Source organism: Bombina bombina, chromosome 1 (genome assembly GCF_027579735.1).
Source record: "Bombina bombina isolate aBomBom1 chromosome 1, aBomBom1.pri, whole genome shotgun sequence".
NCBI classification, from domain to species: domain Eukaryota; kingdom Metazoa; phylum Chordata; class Amphibia; order Anura; family Bombinatoridae; genus Bombina; species Bombina bombina.
This window is the reverse complement of record NC_069499.1, coordinates 1428733378-1428757414: the sequence shown is the minus strand read 5'-3', so window position 1 is coordinate 1428757414 and position 24037 is coordinate 1428733378. Positions and strand designations below refer to the sequence as shown.

Genomic DNA, 24037 nt, shown 5'->3' with positions numbered 1-24037 from the left:
GTGAACAGATCAAAACACTGACAGAATCCATGGATGGCAAGCTTTTGAGTGTATGATCTACAATAAAGAAAGAGACAGATGCGCCACATGGCCCAATATTGTTTGTTCAACACAATAATTATGGTCTAGTTGTGCTAGTATAAACTCACAATTTGAAATGCACTTCAGTTAGTGCAATAGAAGCAGTCTGGGATCAATCACAGTCACCCAGCAGACCGACCTCTAGGGTAGATAGGATTAATCTGTAGTGGAAATATAAAGAGACACAGGGGTGCCTATATGGCCTAGTACAGTTTGGTCCCAAGATATATTACTCTATTTAAGTAATATACTCACAATTGGTAAAGCATCTCCAGTGATGCAAATCAGGCAGGATGGGATCAATACAGTCACCCAACAGACTATGACAGGGTTCCCACAGGAAGCAAACAGCAAAGGTCCCAATGAAGGCCAAGGTTTGGTCCAAATAATGCACAGGAGCAAGTGTTTTTATAAAAAAAGTAATATTTACTATATAAAAACAAGTAAAAACAAGCGACGCGTTTCTCAGCACACAGGCTGTTTCATCAGGCTTACAACATATAACTAAAACACTTGCTACTTATAGCCAACATATGTATCAGCTTTAATTGGACACACCTGTTAGGGGGGTGGCATGAAGAAATTTCTTTTTAGATTACCCTATCAGCATTCGCTATAGTGGATGACAAGTGTAACTCACATTATAGATCATAACATTGTAGTGGATGATGTATACCAACAATAGTGTTTGTTTGTTTATTTAATTCCCCCACTATGTATTCTCATATATGTTTATCCATCTAAAGGATCAAAAATCCTGTTAGGCACCACTGACAAGTGAACTCATATGCGTGATATAGTTGTACAAATTCCCCGTATTAATGGCTCTGCAGTATTAGAGATGCATTAGCTTACTTGAGGTTAGTATTAATATATACTTGCCTTACTTGAGGTTGATATTGTTATATCGTGTGGCGATGTGTCGATAGAAAGTAAACTTTCATATTGGCATTTCCTACGGCGTTCTCTACTTGTTACTGCGCATGCGTGTGATGTCATCTGTCAGTCTCTGTCTTACAGATGCGCATGCGTGTATCCCCTAAGTATCGTAGCGATATTCTGATGCTGATCAATTTGTTTAGAGAGGTTCTGATACTAAAAATATATCATGGTGTGCTGGGATAGTTATTAGGATACACTCCTATATTATTTAGATCACAAACTTTCCTGTAAATAGAGTTAGGGCAATATCCCATTACGGTTGTAGATATTATCTTCCTCGTCACAGACTAACTATCTATGTTCTCAATCTGAAGTTACCTTTTCCTCAACATTAGTGTAATAGTGATAACTGTGTGATGATGAATAAAACGGAGACAATTTGATAAACTACTAATCTATGTTGTATTATCGGAACTAGTTATCAACAGAAGTTATAGATATTCATAAAGCATAAGATAATCTATCAGTGTAGTCTCCCAACCAATTTCCGTGAACTAAATGTAATGTGTCTAATGTATAGATTGATTGGGATAAATGTATATAATATGTCTATCTAAAATGTCTTATGTGTTGTTATATGTAAACTGTATTAACATCAGCCCAGTCATAATAGTAACATCTCCCAATAAGGACTTCTATGTTCGCGCGTGTCTATTTATATGGGATTATATATATTACATTATCATCAAACTAAATGAACAAGTGCAATATTGTAGTGATCTGTGGGATACGCAAGTATGACTAATGACAGAGAACCCGTTATTGGCTAAATTAAAGCCCCATAAAGTGTATATTGTGACTATTAATGCGACAAATATTTATATGTGGTATAATCTACATATGTACACCCTAATTATGTGTAGATAAATTCTAAATGATTTATAAGTGTATACGTGACTGTGTGTATATGTGACTAATATTATGATACATAATATAATTATTATAATAAAAGTATATATATATATATGCAATAGAGGATTGTGTTAGTGTGTTATATACCAAATCCAATTGATGGTATACTAATAGAAGCACCATTAGTGTCAAAGGCCTATCATATCCTTTGTATGTATTTTATAAAGGTGTATGTGAAGGTAGGAGGGTATGTGTGATATATGGAGAAATGAGTAAAAATATATAAAGACTTGCATCATTAAGATAGAGATATGGATATGGATATATAATTTACATCATTAAGATAGAGGTATAGATATATAACCCTATTTTCGTGGTGACAGACAGTGGTAAGATAATATAACTGTGTACCTAACCTAAGAGCCCTCAGATCACTCATTAAACCAATATAATGAGTGCTGAAGAGGAAAGCAGAAATTAGATAAGTATAGCCAATCAGATGTCAAAAGCGGCTAAATCCACACATTCATTGAGACCGTCTGGTACCAGGGTGTGAAGTTTGTGTATCCAGTAGGTCTCCCTACGACGCAAGTTAAGAAAGGCATTATTACTGTTTCAAGGTATTTGCTCAATAGGTAGTATTGACAGCGTTTTTGTGCTTCCTTTATGTGCAAAGGCACAATGTCTTGACAGACTATGTTTGAGGTAATTCCTCTTAATGTTGTAAGTGTGTTCACTCCAACGTTTCTTTATAGCACGACTAGTGCGTCCTACATATTGGGCTCCACATGAACAGTTCACTAAATAGATCACATAGGTCGACTCACAGGATAACCTCTTGCTGATTTTAAACTCTTCTCCTGTTTGATTAGAGGAGAAAGTATTGGTACCTCTTTTTATGACTCTGCACATATTGCATTTTCTCTTCAAACATTTGTACACTCCAGTTGGGGGAACAAAATTGCCCAGAAAGGTTCTTTTTTGGCATGGTCTATGATCAGAACAAATGACCCTATCCCTTACAATTTTGCTAGGGGCCAGTCTGTTCTTAAGAGTCGGCGCTCTTCTATATACAATCCTTGGTTTAGATGGGATTAGTTTTTTAAGGTGTGGATCATCGCTAATAATGGGCCAATGTTTTAATATGATTTTTTGGATCTCACGATAGTTATTATTATATCCAGTAATGAATAATGGTGTTTTATTGTAGTTTTCAATTGTTTGTTCTTTTTTAGTCTTTTTTTGGGTCTTATCAGATGTTAAATAAGTGTTCCTATCATCCTGTAAGGCTCTAATATATCCTTTTTGGATCAAGTCCAAAGGATATCCCTTTTCCAAAAATCTATCCTTCAAAACTAGAGATTGTTTCTTATAACTTTCGATAGTACTACAGTTGCGTCTTATTCGCCTAAACTGTCCGTAGGGCACATTTTTCTTCCAGCTAATATAGTGGTTACTGTTGAAATTTAAGAAACTATTACAATCAACTTTTTTGAAAAAAGTTTCAGATATAATTGTCCCACTCGTAGAAAAGGATAGAGATAGGTCCAAAAATTCAATAGTATTGGATTGAATATTGGAGGTGAATTCCAGATCAAATTCATTGATGTTAAGTGAGGAGGTGAAGGTAGTGGCCTCCTCTACAGTGCCCCTAAACAGAATCAGAAGGTCATCTATATACCGGCCATAGAACACCAGACTCGCACCCATAGTAGACCCATATATGTGGGTCTCCTCAAATTTGCCCATATATAAATTGGCAAAACTGGGTGCGAATCTGGTGCCCATGGCCGTACCTTTTACCTGGAGGTAGTAAGATCCCTGATAAAGAAAATAATTATGGTGTAATATAAAATAGATTATTTCACTGATGAATTGCTGTTGTCTCAATGGCATATAAATATCGGTTGCCAAGTAGGATTGAATAACCGACAATCCTTTGTCGTGTGGGATATTAGAATAGAGCGAGCTCACATCGCTGGTAATCCACCACAGTTCATCATCAGTTTTTTTGATGTCCAACCTATTTAATTTGTTGAGGAGATCTGTGGAATCCCTAATGAAAGAGGGTAGATTGATTACGTGTTTCTGTAAGAAAGAATCTATATAAGCTGAAAGATGGTCAGTCAGGCTGTCAATGCCTGCCACAATCGGACGACCAGGGGGAAGGGATATATTTTTGTGAATCTTAGGCAAATGGTAGTAAAATGCCACATTAGGGTTTTTAGGATAGAGATATTCCTTTTCTTTTTTGGATATAATGCCCTCATCAAATCCTTCTTTGAGTAATGAATAGAGTTGTTTCTGATAGATGGGGGTAGGGTCTTTGGCTAATAATTTATAATAGCTATCATCTTTTAAGATCCTATCGGCCTCTAGAATATAATCCGACCTGTTTTGAAGAACAATGCCCCCTCCTTTGTCCGCCTGGCGTATTACAATGTTCTTATTCGCACTGAGTGATTTGAGGGCTTGACGTTCGCCAGGACTTAAATTATGCCTATATTTGGCTTTTTTTGTAAGTTTTTCAAAATCCTTTAGTACCATCGATTGAAAAATACTGATGTGTGAATTTTTCACACGGGGAGGATTAAAATTAGATTTGGGCTTAAAGTCTGTTTGGATATATTTATCATTCAGTTGTTGCAATAGTGTGTCTGGTTCAAATGTAATGATACCATCTTTTAAATGTTTATCCATGGAGTTCAAAACAATGGGTATACAGTCAGTATTTTTCAGACGTTTCTCTGCGAAGTATTTCTGTAGTGAAAGTTTCCTAGTGAAGCTGTTTGTATCCACAAACAATTGAAACATATTAGGGCCATTAGTGGGGCTAAAGGATAGACCTCTACCCAATACTCTGATTTCATTGTCAGATAATATGTGGTCTGACAAATTAAATATTCCCTTTTTGTATTTTAATAGTTTTTCCTTTTTGGCGGTTGAGGATTTTCCTCTGTTTCCTCGTTTGTGTGGATTCTTTTTTGTCGAGGTGGCCGGGGGGACATGGACCAGTGTTCTACACGGTGGTCTGGGCCCATCTCTAAAAAAGGAGTCCTATTCTGTTCATTAGTGTAAGAGGTAGTAGGATTAATGGGAGATTGAATATTATCAGAATTGAGAGGCTGAAATCTATTTGTTGGTTCAAATGATCTATTCATAGGTCTAAAGTGGTTTGAAGTATCAGGGAGCCTAGGGTCATTGGTGGAAACTCTTTCTTGTATTGGAGGTGTTTCTTTATGTGTGTCAACAGTAGTATTACATGGTCTACCAGTGTAGTTATGATCTCTAGATCTATGAGAAGAGTATCCCATGTTATCATTAGGTCTATAGTAGAAACCATCATTCTGTTTATGTGTTTTGTTATATTGATTTGGTTTATCCCAAGATTTATCTGAATAGGAGTTATTTTGTTGGTAATGTTGGTGTTTGTTTTCGCGATAGTTGTCATGGTAAGAGTAGGTATCATTATGGGGCTGATGTTGTCTATAGTTTCCCTGTGGGTAAGATTGTTCATAATTCTTCATAATTTTGAGTGTCCTTGCAAAGAAAGGTGGCTATATTGGTCACTGATTTGTTTTTGTTTTGTTTTTGAATGTCAGAAATGTATATTTGTGAATGTTGAGATGTTATATTGGTTTCACTGGTAAAAATAAATAATTGAAATGGGTATATATTTGTTTTTTGTTAAGTTGCCTAATAATTATGCACAGTAATAGTCACCTGCACACACAGATATCCCCCTAAAATAGCTATAACTAAAAACAAACTAAAAACTACTTCCAAAACTATTCAGCTTTGATATTAATGAGTTTTTTGGGTTCATTAAGAACATGGTTGTTGTTCAATAATAAAATTAATCCTCAAAAATACAACTTGCCTAATAATTCTGCACTCCCTGTATATATATATATATATATATATATATATATATATATATATATATATATATATATATATATATATATATATATATATAGAAAAGTAGGCAAGGGGAAGGAACTCACCATTTTAAAATGTAACTTTTTATTCACAGATATATATACATATATATACACACACACACACAACACACAGAAAACCTGGCACTCGCCAGCAGTTTCACAGTAATGTTTAAAAGCAAAACTGGGGAAAGTCAGTTACATTTGGCACCAAAGGATCAAGCCCAGGACCACGACAAGGTCTCCCCCTTCCTGGGACCCTAAACCAGCACACACACATTGCATACTTCCAAACAAACCAACTGGGAACCTCCCAGGGTGACACAGGCTTTTGTAACCTCCCCTATGTAAATACAAAACACAGGAATGGACCGCACTCACAGACTAGACTGAGTACACATCCTAAGCCACAGCAAACTCCACAGCCCTGAACACTGACAGACAGCTGCAAAGCAACCCAGGCAGTTAACCCCAGAGCAACCTGGGTGACAGGCCCACAGGGAAGCATTACAAACATTATCAACACAACACACAGAAAACCTGGCACTCGCCAGCAGATTCACAGTAATGTTTAAAAGCAAAACTGGGTGAAATCAGTTACATTTGGCGCCAAAGGATCAAGCCCAGAACCACAACAAGGTCTCCCTCTTCCTGGGACCCTAAACCAGCACACACACAATGCATAATTCCAAACAAACCAACTGGGAACCTCCCAGGGTGACACAGGCTTTTGTAACCTCCCCTATGTAAATACAAAACACAGGAATGGACCACACTTACAGACTGGACTGAGTGGGTACACATCCTAAGCCACAGCAAACAGCACTGAACACTGACAGACAGCTGCAAAGTTCCCAGCAACCCAGGCAGTTAACCCCAGAGCAACCTGGGTGACAGGCCCGCAGGGAAGCATTACAAACATTATAAACACAACACACAGAAAACCTGACCTTATACATTTGTCTTCGTTCTCTTGCTATCTTTATTTGAAAAAGCAGATATTTAAGCTTAGGAGCCAGCCCATTTTTGGTTCCTATTATAAATCTTTCTTCGTTCTCTTGCTATCTTAATTTGAAAAAGCAGGAATGTAATGCTTAGGAGTCAGCCCATTTTTGGTTCAGCTACCCAGGTTCTGAACCAAAAATAAGCCGACTCCTAAGCATTACATTCCTGCTTTTTTTCAAATAAAGATAGCAAGAGAACGAAGAAAAATTTATAATAGGAATAAATTAGAAAGTTGCTTTAAATTGCATGCTCTATCTGAACCATGAAAGATAAACATTTGGATTTAGTATCCCTTTAACACAGACACACTGACACTCTGACACACAGAGGTAATTGTATTTAATACCCATAGTTATAGGCAAGCATTCTAATCATAAGCTGCCCATTCCAAAAAGAAACCTCCATGCTATTGGAGGATCTGGCAATTTCTGACCTAGGGGCCAAGTACAACCCAGAGGCCCAGGTATAAAAGCTCTGCCCCTTTATATATATATATATGTCTTTATTTAAGTGTAAAATAATTTCAATAACTATGGAAGCCTCGCCCATGCTTTTACCATATATATATATATCACTACTTATAATGACCAGGCAAGAGGAAAAATGCAATAATGTCATTTATTTTGTGCCTACTGCAGTTGGAAGACAGATTATGCACACACTCAACACTTATAGTAAAGATAAGGCCAGACCCTATATGCCTATATTTCAGGATAAAAACTAGCTATATGCATGTGCCTGGATACTGATGTTGGTATATTGTGGTAAGGAAGAGGCTGCATACATATCAATAGCAATATCGTGAGGATAGTACTGACACTTCACGCTTACCTTAAAAACTGTGCTTTCCCGGTAACAATATTTGCACTACAAGCGTGCTTTGCTCACAGCAGGGCTTTGTTTAAAGGTAACCACATATATATTGTTAACAAATTAGATTTAAAACAATTACATTTATAATTAGTTACCTGGCCTTAAATATAACGTTGCCTTAAACAAAACAGATGTGTATACCTCGCATGAAGCTGTTTTTGTTGGTCAGACGGATCCTGGGTTTCAGCTCTCGCAGTGCAAACAGGAAAAGTGGCAAAAGTTCTAACATATAAGGGGCATTATTTTGGTATTCTGGTTTCTTGCTTTCTGGAAAGACTGTTATCCGGCCTGAACCTGATTTGCGCGTAGAGTGCAGCAATTGTTGATATGTTGCGTGCTGATAGTTTATTCTCTGCATGTGTTTACTTCCTGCCTGGTTACATCGCGTATGTAACGGACTGCATTGCAATCTGTAGATATAGTGTGTAGTGGTGTACGTGCTTACTAATAAACAGTTCTAACCGAAAAGAGCAAATATCTACCCGAACCTTGTAGAATCTGATGACAATTGCGACTTTCTAAAGCTGTCAACCACATTTAAATTGTTATAATTGGCCATTGTGTTTACAGTCAACTTATTTGTTATACCAATATATAATTTCTATAAGAATGCTTAGCTCAATGATAACTAAATTAAGACCTACTAGATGAGTGCTTATAACAACCTAGGAGTGGCAGCCCTTAAAGTGACCAACGGCTCCTGGGTTTCAGCTCATGCAGCGCAAACAAGAAAAGTGGCAGAAGCAAGGAGCATACAGGGAGTTGTAGTTTGCACGCCTCCTTTTAGACAAAGAGACTACAGTCCGAGAGGGGAAGGTATAGAAATTATTGGTGACCATGAGAGCTGCTAACCTAAAGGGCGAGTATAGTAATGTCCCGCAGTAAACATAGAGTGATGGGTAATGATGAATAAATATAGCTGTGCCTTTTTAACTCCATCATGTGCAGTAGCTTGTTAGAGGCAACATTGCTGTGCTTTAAAAAAGTGCCGGTACAGCGTATCGTTGCGTACCGGCAGAAAAAAAGCCCTGTACATATGTATAGATATATATTTAACCAAAAAAACATTATATATATATATATATATATATATATATATATATGTGTGTTTGTATTTATGAATAAATAGAACATATTCTTCTATGTGAAGAACACTGGAATATGAAATATTAATATTTTCATGTCAGGTTAGTGCACATGAGAATATGCGATCGGGTTAGTGCAAGAGGAAGTGTTAATAATAACACTTATTATAATACGAGTGCAACCCGATGTATAACAAAAATCTTACATCTTACCTCCCAATGTTTTCTAGCTAGGATACTGTACTGGGATAGAGTCGGTGTGGCCTGTGGGCCGAGTTGCTCATGGAGGACGGAAGAAGAGTCAGGATGTGCTGTGGGAAAATGTTGCTCTAGGAGGATGAAGGTGGAGTCAGTATGGTCTGTGGACAGAGTTGCCCTGGGATAGGCTATATGCTCTATCTGCGCAAGAAATGCATCATGGGTGTAGTTAAGACAGTCCAGGAGCATGATTGGTTGATAATTTCTTAGTTTTGGACGGGATTATATGATCAACAAGCAGCATGCTCTACTTAATCTTTTAGTGGGTCACCTATATTTGAATCTACAATATCTAATTTCTGGATAATGATGCATCAAAAATGCATGTTATAATAACTAGGGCATATGGTCCTAATCTAATAATTATTCCATAATTTTGAAAAAAAATTCTACCTTGGAATATTTTTGATCTTTGCAATCCACTATTTCCTATACATAAGATTTATATTTCATCTGACATAGAGGAGCAAAAAAAAAAATGAAAGGACCAGTAAATACAGTAGATTTGTATAATCAACAAATGCATGATAAAAAGACAATACAATATCACTTAGTCTTAAAGGACCAGTAAACACAGCAGATTTGCATAATCAAAGTTATGTATATTTTCACTCCCCCTGTACCATGTGATAGCAATCAGCCAATCACAAATGCATATACGTATAGTCTGAGTTCTTGCACATGCTCAGTAGGAGCTGGTGACTCAAAAAAAGTGTAAATATAAAAGACTGTGCACATTATTTTTAATGGAAGTAAATTGGAAAGTTGTTTAAAATTGCTGCTCTATCTGAATCATGAAAGTTTAATTTTGACTTCAGTGTCCCTTTAAGGGAAATGCCAGAAGCCTGTTGAAGTCTACACATACATTTTAAATAATCCTCCCAACATTTTAAATATATAAGAGGTGGGTTTTGTTAGCTTCATGACTAATCAGTCTGGGGAGGAATCTGGAGAGTCCTGGAGCAAGTTTCAGCATTCCGGAGTGAGGTTTGGGGAGCCCCATGTTTCATTAAGAGAAACATTAATAGAGGATGGATGCAATTTGTGATTAATCTCCTAATGTGTAACAAATGAAAGCTCTGTTGTATACTTACACTGATTTTTTTTTTTATTGATTATTTTTCACTTACACTGATTTTTATACTTTAAATCACATTATTTAATTAAGTAAAATTTATTAAATGTTAACATTTCTAACAACCTTTAAGAAAGATTTTACCCCTTATAAATGGAATACTAGTACTGTACCTTCTAGAGAAGCGAGATTCCTTGGTTGGGGAAACCCGTCCTAGATTTTGTTCTTCCCAGTTCTCAGGTTTTAAAAGAGGTATAGAATCTGGAAAGAATGGCCAGGGTGGAGAAGAGTCAGCCTGTCTGGAGATGTTCTTCCTGTTGAAGGTTGGATGAGCATCTACTTGAGGTTTCCGGTGATTGGAAATCGCTTCTGGTGCATAAAGTCCATCCTGTCCATAGGGTGTTCTTACTTGTGCTGCCTCTGGTAACGGTGCTCTTGACCTTCCACGGTTTGATGGCAATCTCTGATTAGATGTGTGATCCCGCTTGTGGTACTGTGATCCTGAGGGAAGTGTCTCTTGGCGTGTATGACGGTTGAATGGATTATACTGAACAGAAGATGGATTTCTTGGAACAGAAGGGACAATAAGAGGAGCTGCAATGTCACTATCTGTATGAAGGGGATAGGCTGGCCTTGCTGCCCCAAAGTTATATAAGTTGGTCCTTTCATCATGAAATGGAACCTGTGAGTGACTCTGAATAAGTGGAGGAGCTGCTTCTGCTCCTGGAACCCAAGGAACTTGTTGATATGGAGACAAGCAAGTCCGGCTTCTCTCTATAACTCCTAAACCACAGGTCTGAGAGCAGACAGACCATGATCCCCAGGAACTCCATGTTCCCAATATTTTAGCACCTGAAGTTCCATCTTCCAAGGCTTGTCGAGGTGTCCTATGCTTAAACTGCAAAACAGAAAAGACGCTCAAATAAGATATGGCAAAAACAAACGCATATTAATAAGAAACACTGTTTCCAAACCTACAGCCAAATAAAGCTATATAATAATATCAATAAGTCTGTCAAAAGCATGTTTTAAGATAAATAAAACTCAAATTTGAAATGCACAGTAGTGCCAATTTGAACACATTTTTTTCTGTGAATATGTTTACAAAAATGTTTCATGTAATGGATCTCAGAGCGTCTGTGATTCTCAGGGATGTCACACATAAAAGTACTTCATAACCTGACTCTTCGTATAAGTTTTTTGCCAACACATCGATATTGAAGAAATGTTCCTAGCTAATTTTAAATTAACTTTATTTTACAAATTGTTTTATGTCTTTTCACGCAGTTGGGTGCCATAGTGCTGCCATAGCTATCTCTTACAGCCTCTTTATTTTTTTGCAGTCAATACATAAACCTTGATTGATTGTGAATATTTTACAAACTTAAAAGTACTTTACATACCTCTTGATTTAGTGTAAAACGTGTGCTTGTCTAGCATTCCTTAGAGAGACCAGAAAAAGGGCAGTGTATGCAAAGAAAGTAAAAATCCTTTCGATAAAAAATAAGAAGGACCTCTGTATCCTGAAAGCTTGCAACTGTATTAACTATTAGGGCTCCATGTACGAAGCAGCGTAAGCTGCTCCGGAGCCCTTGCGGGGCAGGTTCGCACATGTCAGGTGGCGAAGATAAATCAAACCGAACTCGCTTGGGGTGATTGACAGACCCTTCTGTCGTGCGAGAGAAGGGACGGGCATTGCACACTCATCGGAGTGTGTAATAATGCATACAGGCCAGCGGACGAACAAGTCAAGTTAAGAAGCTTGTCCGCACGCCGGTTAGTACACGGGGCCCTTCGTTATTAAACGTATAACCTGTACATCGCTTTTGTTATTTTCGTACAAAGGGATTTTTACCAAAAAGCCAATTCTATTATTTACAAATGCAGCAAATTAAATAACTGGTTTAGGCAATTTGCAGTATTTGCCGATTATAAATTTTACTTTTTGTGAGTGAGTTAAATCAAAGCAAGAGTTGTTTATTCACTTATTTATTCACATGTCAGAAATGAATCCTTTGTTTGCAAACGATATGGAAATAAAAAAAATGTATTTAAAACTGTAATTTTTAATAAGAAACAAATTGTTTTTGCAGATCAGGAACATAACCCTTGAGAACCTTTTTTCTGTGGAGTGTACGCTATCTTAACGTGTGCCCATAAAGGGTGCATGTTAAATAACGTCAGTACTAGGGATGGGCGAATGTTTTGCAACATTCGAAAAATGAAACGAATTTTAACACATTCGTTCAAATCAAATTTCGAATGTTTATATAACATTCTAAGATTCGATTTTCGAATGTTCGGTTTCTAATTTTACGATTACATTAGAAAATATTCGTTTAGAAAAATTCGAATTTATATATTTGTAATAGTATTTCTAAGGCTTTCTTTAAAGGGACATGAAACCCAACATTTTTCTTTCATGATTTAGAAAGAGCATACAATTTTAAACAACTTTCTCATTTACTTCTATTATCTAATTTGCTTCATTTTCATTATATTATTTGCTGAAAAGCATATCTAGATAGGCTCTGTAGCTGCTGATTGGTGGCTGCACATAGATGTCTCGTGTGATTGACTCACCCATGTATATTGCTATTTCTTAAACAAAGGATATCTAAAGAATGAAACAAATTAGATAATAGAAGTAAATTGGAATATTATTTAAAATTGTATTCTCTACCTGATTCATGAAAGAAAATTTTGGGGTTTAGTGTCTCTTTAAATGTAATATTCGAATTATGCAATATTCGAATTTGAAAAATTTGAATTTATATATATGTAATAGTATTTCTATAATGCTTTATTTAAATGTAATATTCGAATTATGCAATATTCAAATTTGAAAAATTCGAATTTATATGTTTGTAATAGTATTTCTACTGTTTATTTTCAATATAATATTCGAATTATGCAATATTTGATTGAAATAGAAACATTCTAATGGATATATTTGTATCTATTATGTATCAATTTACTAGATTCCCTACCACATGAACTATTGAACTTCTGAATAGTATTTGTTAAACAGAATGTTAAATTCGAAATTTCGAATGTGGACATTCGATCTAATTATAAACATTCGATTTCGAAAGTGACATTCGAAAACTGTAAATAATATTCAATTATAGAATTTTTAAGAATATTCATTCGTATCAACATTTAGATTTGTAATTCGAATTTCGGTAATAACATTTGTTCTAACATTTGAATTCGGAAATTTACACATTCGCCCATCCCTAGTCAGTACTTTGCACTAAACTCAGTTAATTAAAGATCAGACTTCTGGTTAAATATAAAAAGTTGCCCCAATTCCCCCCCCTTCCCAAAATAAAGAGGACAGTTCTTTAAAATAAAAAAAAAACATGAGCACGAAGCAGTTATAAGGGGTTAAAGTGAGGGGATGTGGGGTGTTTGGGAAAAAATGGCACTTAAAGTGCCTTTACATGGAGGTCAATGGGGCACTGTGTTTTTACTATAAATATATATGCTTATATACATATATATTTATTTATTGCTGCCCACCGCTGCGTGATTTGCCCCTGCGATGTACTAGGTGGTTTGCTGTGTCTATCGGCATGAAAACGTGGCTCCAATTGAAGCCTATGGAAGCACGCTCTCGTGAGCGTTTGTCTTCTGGGCAATGCGAACACGAGGTCCCCTTCACACTGCACCGCACTTGTAATACCATTGCACATTTACGTGGTATTATTGAGTGGAGCAAAAATATCACGCTTGCATGAGCATGATGTTGCATAATCTAACCCTTAGTGTTTCTGGTGACGTATCTCCTTTGCTGTGGTCAATTAAGGACAGATATAAATGAGCTCCTGCACATATCAACCAATCAGTATGCAGCATTTAGGAAGGTCAGGATTCTGCGTTCCACAAAATGCACTTCAGCTAGTGATGCTATGTGACATATGAAAAATACAAATGTCAGGGTTATATCCCCTTAAGGTCCGGGCATTTCAGAGAAAAACTTCCCTAAAAGACCAGAGCATTTCTATAATTTTTGCCATCACTACATTTAAACAGAAATAGAGCCTTTTTTTATATTTACCTATCAAAACTATATATTTTTTTTAGTAGACAACCCAAAGTATTGATCTAGGCCTATTTTGGTATATTTCATTTCACAATTTTAGGTTTCTCACTGAAATTATTTACAAACAGCTTGTGCAATTATAGCACAAATGGTTGTAAATGATTCTCTGGGATCCCCTTTGTTCAGAAATAGCAGACATAAATGCTTCGGCATTGCTTTTTGGTAATAAGAAGGTCGCTAAATGCCGCTGAGTAGTGAGTAAAGGATTTCAGTGTATACAAATTTGGAAAAAACTCACTGCGTGTCCACTGCGAATAATCCAAATAGCTTAACATGGCTAGAAAAAGGCTTTATCAGCTGAAACGCGTTGATGGAGATTGAATGAATGTAGCCATGTTGTAACTTAACACATTATCACAGAGAGCTCTGTTAAGCTATATGGATTATTTGCAGTGGACTTTGTAATTTTGAAAATCCTTTACTCACAACTCCGTTAATCCGACTTCCCGATTGGCTAGAACAGTACCGAGTTGGAGGGTCTAACAATAATGTATAGCAGCCTGCAGGAAGCGGAGAAATCCACAGTGAAGGAGGTTTTGTATTCCTGGTGAGTCCTCTGATACCGAAGAGTGTCCTTTAGAGTGTTTACGATGCAAACTATTTGCGGTCCACTGTTGTTTACAACCCACGCCCTGTTTGAGGACATATATTGATTCATTTAAACCTATTCAGCAACCTGGGACTTTTCAATGAAGATAGTTCTATCAACTATTTTTTAGTATCTTTTTATAGTTTTTATGGCCATATAGTATTATATAAATTTTTAACCACTGGTGGTATATTATATTATTATTATAGTTGTTTTAATAAATGTGTTTATCCCTTTATCATTTTGTATATATTGTATATTATATACATTGCACATCATATATCAGTTCCTTTGATACCTCTGCTAGCAGCTTACTCAAAATATGACACCACATGGTTAGACTCCAATATATACGATAGACATTAATGACTGTTGTATCTATATACTGATTCTTACTCATGCCCATTATAGCCATGTAACCATGTTTATTTTGTATACTCTGAAACCTCAATAAAAACATAATTTATGCTTACCTGATAAATTTATTTCTCTTGTAGTGTATCCAGTCCACGGATCATCCACTACTTGTGGGATATATTCCCTTCCCAACAGGAAGTTGCAAGAGGATCACCCAAAGCAGAGCTGCTATATAGCTCCTCCCCTCACATGTCATATCCAGTCATTCGACCGAAACAAGACAAGAAAGGAGAAACCATAGGGTGCAGTGGTGACTGTAGTTTAATTAAAAATTTAGACCTGCCTTAAAAAGACAGGGCGGGCCATGGACTGGATACACTACAAGAGAAATAAATTTATCAGGTAAGCATAAATTATGTTTTCTCTTGTTAAGTGTATCCAGTCCACGGATCATCCATTACTTGTGGGATACCAATACCAAAGCTTAAGTACACGGATGATGGGAGGGACAAGGCAGGAACTTAAACGGAAGGAACCACTGCCTGTAGAACCTTTCTCCCAAAAACAGCCTCCGAAGAAGCAAAAGTGTCTGATTTGTAAAATTTTGAAAAAGTGTGAAGCGAACACCAAGTCGCAGCCTTGCAAATCTGTTCAACAGAGGCCTCATTCTTAAAGGCCCAGGTGGAAGCCACAGCTCTAGTAGAATGAGCTGTAATCCTTTCAGGGGGCTGCTGTCCAGCAGTCTCATAGGCTAAGCGTATTATGCTTCGAAGCCAAAAGGAGAGAGAAGTAGCTGAAGCTTTTTGACCTCTCCTCTGTCCAGAATAAACGACAAACAGGGCAGATGTTTGACGAAAATCTTTAGTTGCCTGCAAGTAGAACTTCAAGGCACGGACTACGTCCAGATTATGCAAAAGACGTTCCTTCTTTGAAGAAGGATTAGGGCACAATGATGGGACAACAATCTCTTGATTGATATTCCTATTAGAAACCACCTTAGGTAAAAACCCAGGTTTAGTACGCAGAACTACCTTGTCTGAATGGAAAATCAGATAAGGAGAATCACAATGTAAGGCAGATAACTCAGAGACTCTTCGAGCTGAGGAAATAGCCATCAAAAACAGAACTTTCCAAGATAAAAGTTTAATATCAATGGAATGAAGGTGTTCAAACGGAACTCCTTAAAGAACCTTAAGAACCAAGTTTAAGTTCCACGGAGGAGCAACAGTTTTAAACACAGGCTTAATCCTAGCCAAAGCCTGACAAAAAGCCTGGACGTCTGGAACTTCTGCCAGACGCTTGTGCAAAAGAATAGACAGAGCAGAGATCTGTCTCTTTAACGAACTCGCAGATAAGCCTTTTTTCCAAACCCTCTTGGAGAAAAGACAATATCCTAGGAATCCTAACCTTACTCCATGAGTAACTCTTGGATTCACACCAATACAGGTATTTACGCCATATCTTATGGTAGATTTTCCTGGTAACAGGCTTTCGTGCCTGTATTAAGGTATCAATAACTGACTCGGAGAAGCCACGCTTTGATAGGATCAAGCGTTCAATCTCCATGCAGTCAGTCTCAGAGAAATTAGATTTGGATGATTGAAAGGACCTTGTATCAGAAGGTCTTGTCTCAGAGGTAGAGTCCATGGTGGACAGGACGACATGTCCACTAGGTCTGCATACCAGGTCCTGCGTGGCCATGCAGGCGCTATCAGAATCACTGATGCTCTCTCCTGTTTGACCTTGGCAATCAGTCGAGGCAGCAGAGGAAACGGTGGAAACACATAAGCCATGTTGAAGAACCAAGGAGCTGCTAGAGCATCTATCAGCGTCGTTCCCGGGTCCCTGGACCTGGATCCGTAACGAGGAAGTTTGGCGTTCTGGCGAGACGCCATGAGATCCAGTTCTGGTTTGCCCCAACGATGGACCAGTTGAGCAAACACCTCCGGATGGAGTTCCCACTCCCCCGGATGAAAAGTCTGACGACTTAGAAAATCCGCCTCCCAGTTCTCCACGCCTGGGATGTGGATCGCTGACAAGTGGCAAGAGTGAGACTCTGCCCAGCGAATTATCATCGCTAGGGAGCTCCTGGTTCCCCCTTGATGGTTGATGTAAGCCACAGTCGTGATGTTGTCCGACTGAAATCTGATGAACCTCAGTGTTGCTAACTGAGGCCAAGCTAGAAGAGCATTGAATATTGCTCTTAACTCCAGAATATTTATTGGGAGGAGTTTCTCCTCCTGAGTCCACGATCCCTGAGCCTTCAGGGAATTCCAGACTGCGCCCCAGCCTAGAAGGCTGGCATCTGTTGTTACAATCGTCCAATCTGGCCTGCGAAAGGTCATACCCTTGGACAGATGGACCCGAGATAGCCACCAGAGAAGAGAATTTCTGGTCTTTTGATCCAGATTTAGTAGGGGGGACAAATCTGAGTAATCCCCATTCCACTGACCTAGCATGCACAATTGCAGCGGTCTGAGATGCAGGCGCGTGAATGGCACTATGTCCATTGCCGCTGCCATTAAGCCGATTACTTCCATGCACTGAGCCACTGACGGGCGTGGAACGGAATGAAGGACACGGCAAGCATTTAAAAGTTTTGATAACCTGGCCTCCGTCAGGTAAATTTTCATTTCTACAGAATCTATCAGAGTCCCTAGGAAGGAGACTCTTGTGAGTGGTGATAGAGAACTCTTTTCCACGTTCACCTTCCACCCATGCGACCTCAGAAATGCCAGAACTATCTCTGTATGAGACTTGGCAATTTGAAAGCTTGACGCCTGTATCAGGATGTCGTCTAGATACGGAGCCACCGTTATGCCTCGCGGTCTTAGAACCGCCAGAAGTGAGCCCAGAACCTTTGTAAAGATTCTCGGGGCCGTAGCCAACCCGAAGGGGAGAGCTACAAATTGGTAATGCCTGTCTAGAAAGGCAAATCTTAGGAACCGATGATGATCTTTGTGAATCGGTATGTGAAGGTAGGCATCCTTTAAGTCCACTGTGGTCATGTACTGACCCTCTTGGATCATGGGCAGGATGGTCCGAATAGTTTCCATTTTGAATGATGGAACTCTTAGGAATTTGTTTAAGATCTTTAGGTCCAAAATTGGTCTGAAGGTACCCTCTTTCTTGGGAACCACGAACAGATTTGAATAAAATCCCTGTCCTTGTTCCGTCCGCGGAACTGGGTGGATCACCCCCATTACTAGGAGGTCTTGTACACAGCGTAGGAATGCCTCTTTCTTTATCTGGTTTTCTGATGACCTTGAAAGATGAAATCTCCCTTGAGGAGGAGAAGCCTTGAAGTCCAGAAGATATCCCTGAGATATGATCTCCAACGCCCAGGGATCCTGGACATCTCTTGCCCACGCCTGGGCGAAGAGAGAAAGTCTGACCCCCACTAGATCCGTTTCCGGATAGGGGGCCGTTCCTTCATGCTGTCTTTGGGGAAGTAGCAGGTTTTCTGGTCTGCTTGCCCTTGTTCCAGGACTGGTTAGGTTTCCAGGACTGTCTGAAACGAGCAACAGTTCCTTCCTGTTTTGGAGCGGAAGAAGTTGATGCTGCTCCTGCCTTGAAATTTCGAAAGGCACGAAAATTAGACTGTTTGGCCTTTGATTTGGCCCTGTCCTGAGGAAGGGAATGCCCCTTACCTCCAGTAATGTCAGCAATAATTTCCTTCAAGCCGGGCCCGAATAAGGTCTGCCCCTTGAAAGGAATATTAAGTAATTTAGATTTAGAAGTCACGTCAGCTGACCAGGATTTAAGCCATAGCGCCCTCCGCACCTGGATGGCGAATCCGGAGTTCTTAGCCGTTAGTTTAGTCAAATGTACAATGGCATCAGAAACAAATGAGTTAGCTAGCTTAAGTGATTTAAGCTTGTCCATAATTTCATCCAATGGAGCTGTGTGAATGGCCTCTTCCAGAGACTCAAACCAGAATGCCGCAGCAGCAGTGACAGGCGCAATGCATGCAAGGGGCTGCAAAATAAAACCTTGTTGAACAAACATTTTCTTAAGGTAACCTTCCAATTTTTTATCCATTGGATCCGAAAAAGCACAACTATCCTCAACCGGGATAGTGGTACGCTTTGCTAAAGTAGAAACTGCTCCCTCCACCTTAGGGACCGTCTGCCATAAGTCCTGTGTAGTGGCGTCTATTGGAAACATTTTTCTAAATATAGGAGGTGGGGAAAAGGGCACACCGGGTCTATCCCACTCCTTGCTAATAATTTCTGTAAGCCTTTTAGGTATAGGGAAAACATCAGTACACACCAGCACCGCATAGTATCTATCCAGCCTACACAATTTCTCTGGAATTACAACTGTGTTACAGTCGTTCAGAGCAGCTAAAACCTCCCCAAGCAATACACGGAGGTTCTCAAGCTTAAATTTAAAATTAGAGATCTCTGAATCAGGTTTCCCCGGATCAGATCCGTCACCCACAGAATGAAGCTCTCCATCCTCATGTTCTGCAAACTGTGACGCAGTATCAGACATGGCTCTTACAGCAAAAGCGCGCTCTGCATCTCTCCTAATCCCAGAGCTATTGCGCTTGCCTCTCAATTCTGGCAATCTAGATAATACTTCTGACAGGGTATTATTCATGATTGTAGCCATGTCCTGTAAAGTAATTGCTATGGGCGTCTCTGATGTACTTGGCGCCATAATAGCATGCGCCCCCTGAGCGGGAGGCGAAGGTACTGACACGTGAGGAGAGTTAGTCGGCATAACTTCCCCCTCGTCGTCTGGTGATAATTCTTTTATAGAAAAAGACTGACCTTTATTATTTAAAGTGAAATCAATACATTTAGTACACATATTTCTATGGGGCTCCACACTGGCTTTCAAACATAATGAACAAGTAGATTCATCTATGTCAGACATGTTTAAACAGACTAGCAATAAGACTGGCAAGCTTGAAAAACACCTCACAATAAGTTGACAAGCAATATAAAAAACGCTACTGCGCCTTTAAGAAGCACAAAACCTGCCTCAAGTTGAAATAACAATTTTTCACAGTAAATGTATTAAGTGAGCAGAGCATTGCACCCACTTGCAAATGGATGATTAACCCCTTAATACCCAAAACGGATAAACAATAGAGAAAAACGTTTTTTAAAACAGTCAAACACACTGTCACAGTTCTGCTGTGACTGATTACCTCCCTCAATATGACTTTTGAAGCCTTTTGAGCCCTCTCGAGAAGTTCTGGATCATGCAGGAAGAAGCAGGAAGTCTGAGTCTGAATTTTTACTGCGCAAAAAAGCGCTAAAATAGGCCCCTCCCACTCATATTACAACAGTGGGAAGCCTCAGTTAACTGTTTCTATGCAGAAATTAAGCCAGCCATGTGGAAAAATTATGCCCCAATAAGTTTTATCACCAAATGTACGTTAAAAAACGATTAAACATGCCAGCAAATGTTTTAAAACACATTTTTTAAAGAGTATATATCTCTAATAAACATGATAACAGTCGCTTTCACTGCATTTAAGGCTTTACTTACATTACTTCGGTATCAGCAGCATTTTCTTAGTCAATTCCATTCCTTAGAAAAATATTATACTGCACATACCTTAGTTGCAGGAAAACCTGCACGCCATTCCCTTTCTGAAGTTACCTCACTCCTCAGAATGTGTGAGAACAGCAAGTGGATCTTAGTTACTTCTGCTAAGATCATAGAAAACGCAGGCAGATTCTTCTTCCAAATACTGCCTGAGAAAAAACAGCACACTCCGGTGCCATTTAAAAATAACAAACTTTTGATTGAAGAAATAAACTAAGTATAAAACACCACAGTCCTCTCACGACCTCCATCTATGTTGAGGGTTGCAAGAGAATGACTGGGTATGACATGTGAGGGGAGGAGCTATATAGCAGCTCTGCTTTGGGTGATCCTCTTGCAACTTCCTGTTGGGAAGGGAATATATCCCACAAGTAATGGATGATCCGTGGACTGGATACACTTAACAAGAGAAAATATATTTAAATAAAACAAAATGATCTGTCAAGTTCCTGAAGCTGGCTGTGACCTCCAATGAGCCATGCACTGTTGTAATCACAGACATCTGACACATCAACACAGGAGGTGTTGTACTCAGTGGGGTGCGATCAGTGCGTATTTTATTTTTTAAAGGGGTAAGTATAAAAAGTTATTACTTACAGCAGCTTACTTTATTTGAAAATAGAAACTTAGACATAAAACCCAAAATTTTTCTTTCATAATTCAAAAAGAAATTTACCTCTTTTATCTAATTTGCTTGGTTCTCTTGATATATTTTGTTGAAGAGCATACCTAGGTAGGCCCAAGAGCTGGGAGCTAGCTGCTCATTGATGGTTGCACATATATGCCTCTTGTTCTTAGCTTAAAAGATACCAAAAAGAATGAAGCAAAATTGATAATATAAGTAAATTGGAAAGTTGTTTACAAATGAATAATCTATCTGAATCATGTCCCTTTAAACATTTCTATTACTCTGCAAAATCCTAACAAATTGTAGATTAGCATTGCCAGGCACAACACCATAAGGAGTTAAAGGGACATAATACTCATATACTGCATCACTTTCAAGTGTTTAAACATTTGGGTATTATGGCCCTCTAATTGGCACAGATCCAGTGGTGCTATACACAGGATGTTCTGTTCGGGCTGCATGTTTCATCTCAGACTGAGATCATTCTCCTTCGAGGTGATTTACAAAAAGGAAGAGACTGGACCTCTGCCAGGCCAGAAATAGCCACACATTCTCTTCTGTAACAATGGTATGTGCTGTCACTGAGCTTCTAACGAGGGCAAAGGGGGCACCCTCCCGATGTCACACAGCATGTGGTGCGCTTAGGGCTGGATTAACAGTTTCTTCTCTCGCTAGGTCAGACGTCGCAACTGTTTCATTGTGAAGATGACAGAGAGATGGGGCACAAGGATGGGAGGAACAGACTAGGCAAAGGGGCACATAGACATGTGGAAGGAAAAATGAAAACTATAGAAGGGGATGAGAAATGAATAGGTACAACATAGAGCACTGTTTATCAAACCTGCCCTCAGGCCTCTAGAACAGGTCAGATTAGCAGGATTGTGGCCTGTTAGGTAGTCAGGTTTGAAAAACAGTGGCATAGAGGAATCTCATGGGCATTGGGAGATGAATTCTGCAAAACGCACTGAAGCATGTACAGATAGGAATCTATGCCAACCACAAACAATGATTATATAGGGACATGAAACCCATTTTTTTACTTATCATTCAGATAGAACATACAGTTATAAACAACTTTTCATTTTACTTCTTTTACCAATGTTGCTTCATTCCCTTGATATCCTTTATTGAAGAAACAGCAATGCACTACTGGGAGCTAGCTGAACACATCGGTAAGCCATGACAAGAGGCATATACTGTATGTGCATTTACCAATCAGCAGCTTGCCCCCAGTTCCTGAGTCTTCCTAGGTATACTTTTCAACAAATTAGACCAAGAGAACAATGCTAATTAGATAATAGAAGTAAACTAGAAAGGTGTCTAAAACTGTATTCTGTATCTGAATGATCAAATAATAAAAATTGGGTTTCATGTCCCTTTGACAGATTTTTGTTTAATGTCAGTTAGCAATAGATTCAGACATAGTTTGGTGTAATACTTTATTATTAAAAAGTCTAGTACATAAGCAGAACATTCTTCCAACAGAAATTGCAAGAAGAGACTGCAAAAAGATAGCCTGGGGATTCATTCAAGGGACGTGAAACCCCAAAAATATTTATTTGTTTCATGATTTAGACAGAGAATACAATTTTAAACAACTTTCAAATTTACTTCTATTATCTAATTTGCTTCAGAGTCTGAGCCTACCTAGGTATCTTTTTCAACAATGGATACAAAAATAACAACATAAATTAGATAATAGAAGCAAATTAGAACGTTGTTTAAAATCCAAGGCTTTATCTGAATCATGAAAGAAAACAATTGGGTTTTATGTCCCTTATTTCTTTAGCTAAAGGTGTGGGTATGGTACAATCTAAGTAGTACAGACAATGCAGGTTTGACCTTAGGGCGAGGGAGAGGTTTAAAGGGACAGTATCATCATTATTAGAATATCTGCCATAGTTATAAAATAACTGTTGCTGAGCTGGTGATGTACGTGAGCAATGTAAAGTGATACTCCAGCATTCATATTGCTTGAATGACCATATGGAAGCAGTGTAATTTGAGGGGTGATGCATAAAAGGCTTTATCTGAATCATGAATGAAAAAAATAATTGTGTTTCATGTCCCTTATTTCTTTAGGTAAAGGTGTGGGTATGGGGATAGAGGGATGGGGATAGAGGGATAGGGATAGAGGGATAGGGATAGAGGGATAGGGACAGAGGGATAGAGACAGAGGGATAGAGACAGAGGGATAGAGGGATAGGAACAGAGGGATAGGAATAGAGGGATAGGGACAGAGGGATAGGGATAGAGGGATAGGGACAGAGGGATAGAGACAGAGGGATAGAGGGATAGGAACAGAGGGATAGGAATAGAGGGATAGGGACAGAGGGATAGGGATAGAGGGATAGGGACAGAGGGATAGAGACAGAGGGATAGAGACAGAGGGATAGAGGGATAGGAACAGAGGGATAGGAATAGAGGGATAGGGACAGAGGGATAGGGATAGAGGGATAGGGACAGAGGGATAGGGATAGAGGGATAGTGACAGAGGGACAGAGGGATAAGGACAGAGGGATAGAAATAGAGGGATAGTGACAGAGGGATAGGAATAGAGGGATAGGGATAGAGGGATAGTGACAGAGGGATAGGAATAGAGGGATAGGGATAGAGGAATAGTGACAGAGGGATAGGAATAGAGAGATAGGGATAGAGGGATAGGGACAGAGGGATAT

At 38.7% G+C, this 24037-nt stretch overlaps 1 protein-coding gene across 2 annotated transcripts in view; it reads right to left on the bottom strand.

Moving 5' to 3' along the window:
- Positions 1–24037, bottom strand: part of ADAMTSL4 (ADAMTS like 4) — a 419450-nt gene that overhangs the window by 286485 nt on the left and 108928 nt on the right. For both annotated transcript variants that reach the window (XM_053705462.1, XM_053705467.1), the window contains one exon: positions 10286–11010. In XM_053705462.1, the coding sequence (XP_053561437.1) occupies positions 10286–11010 (725 nt within the window). The remainder of the gene's footprint in view (positions 1–10285; positions 11011–24037) is intronic.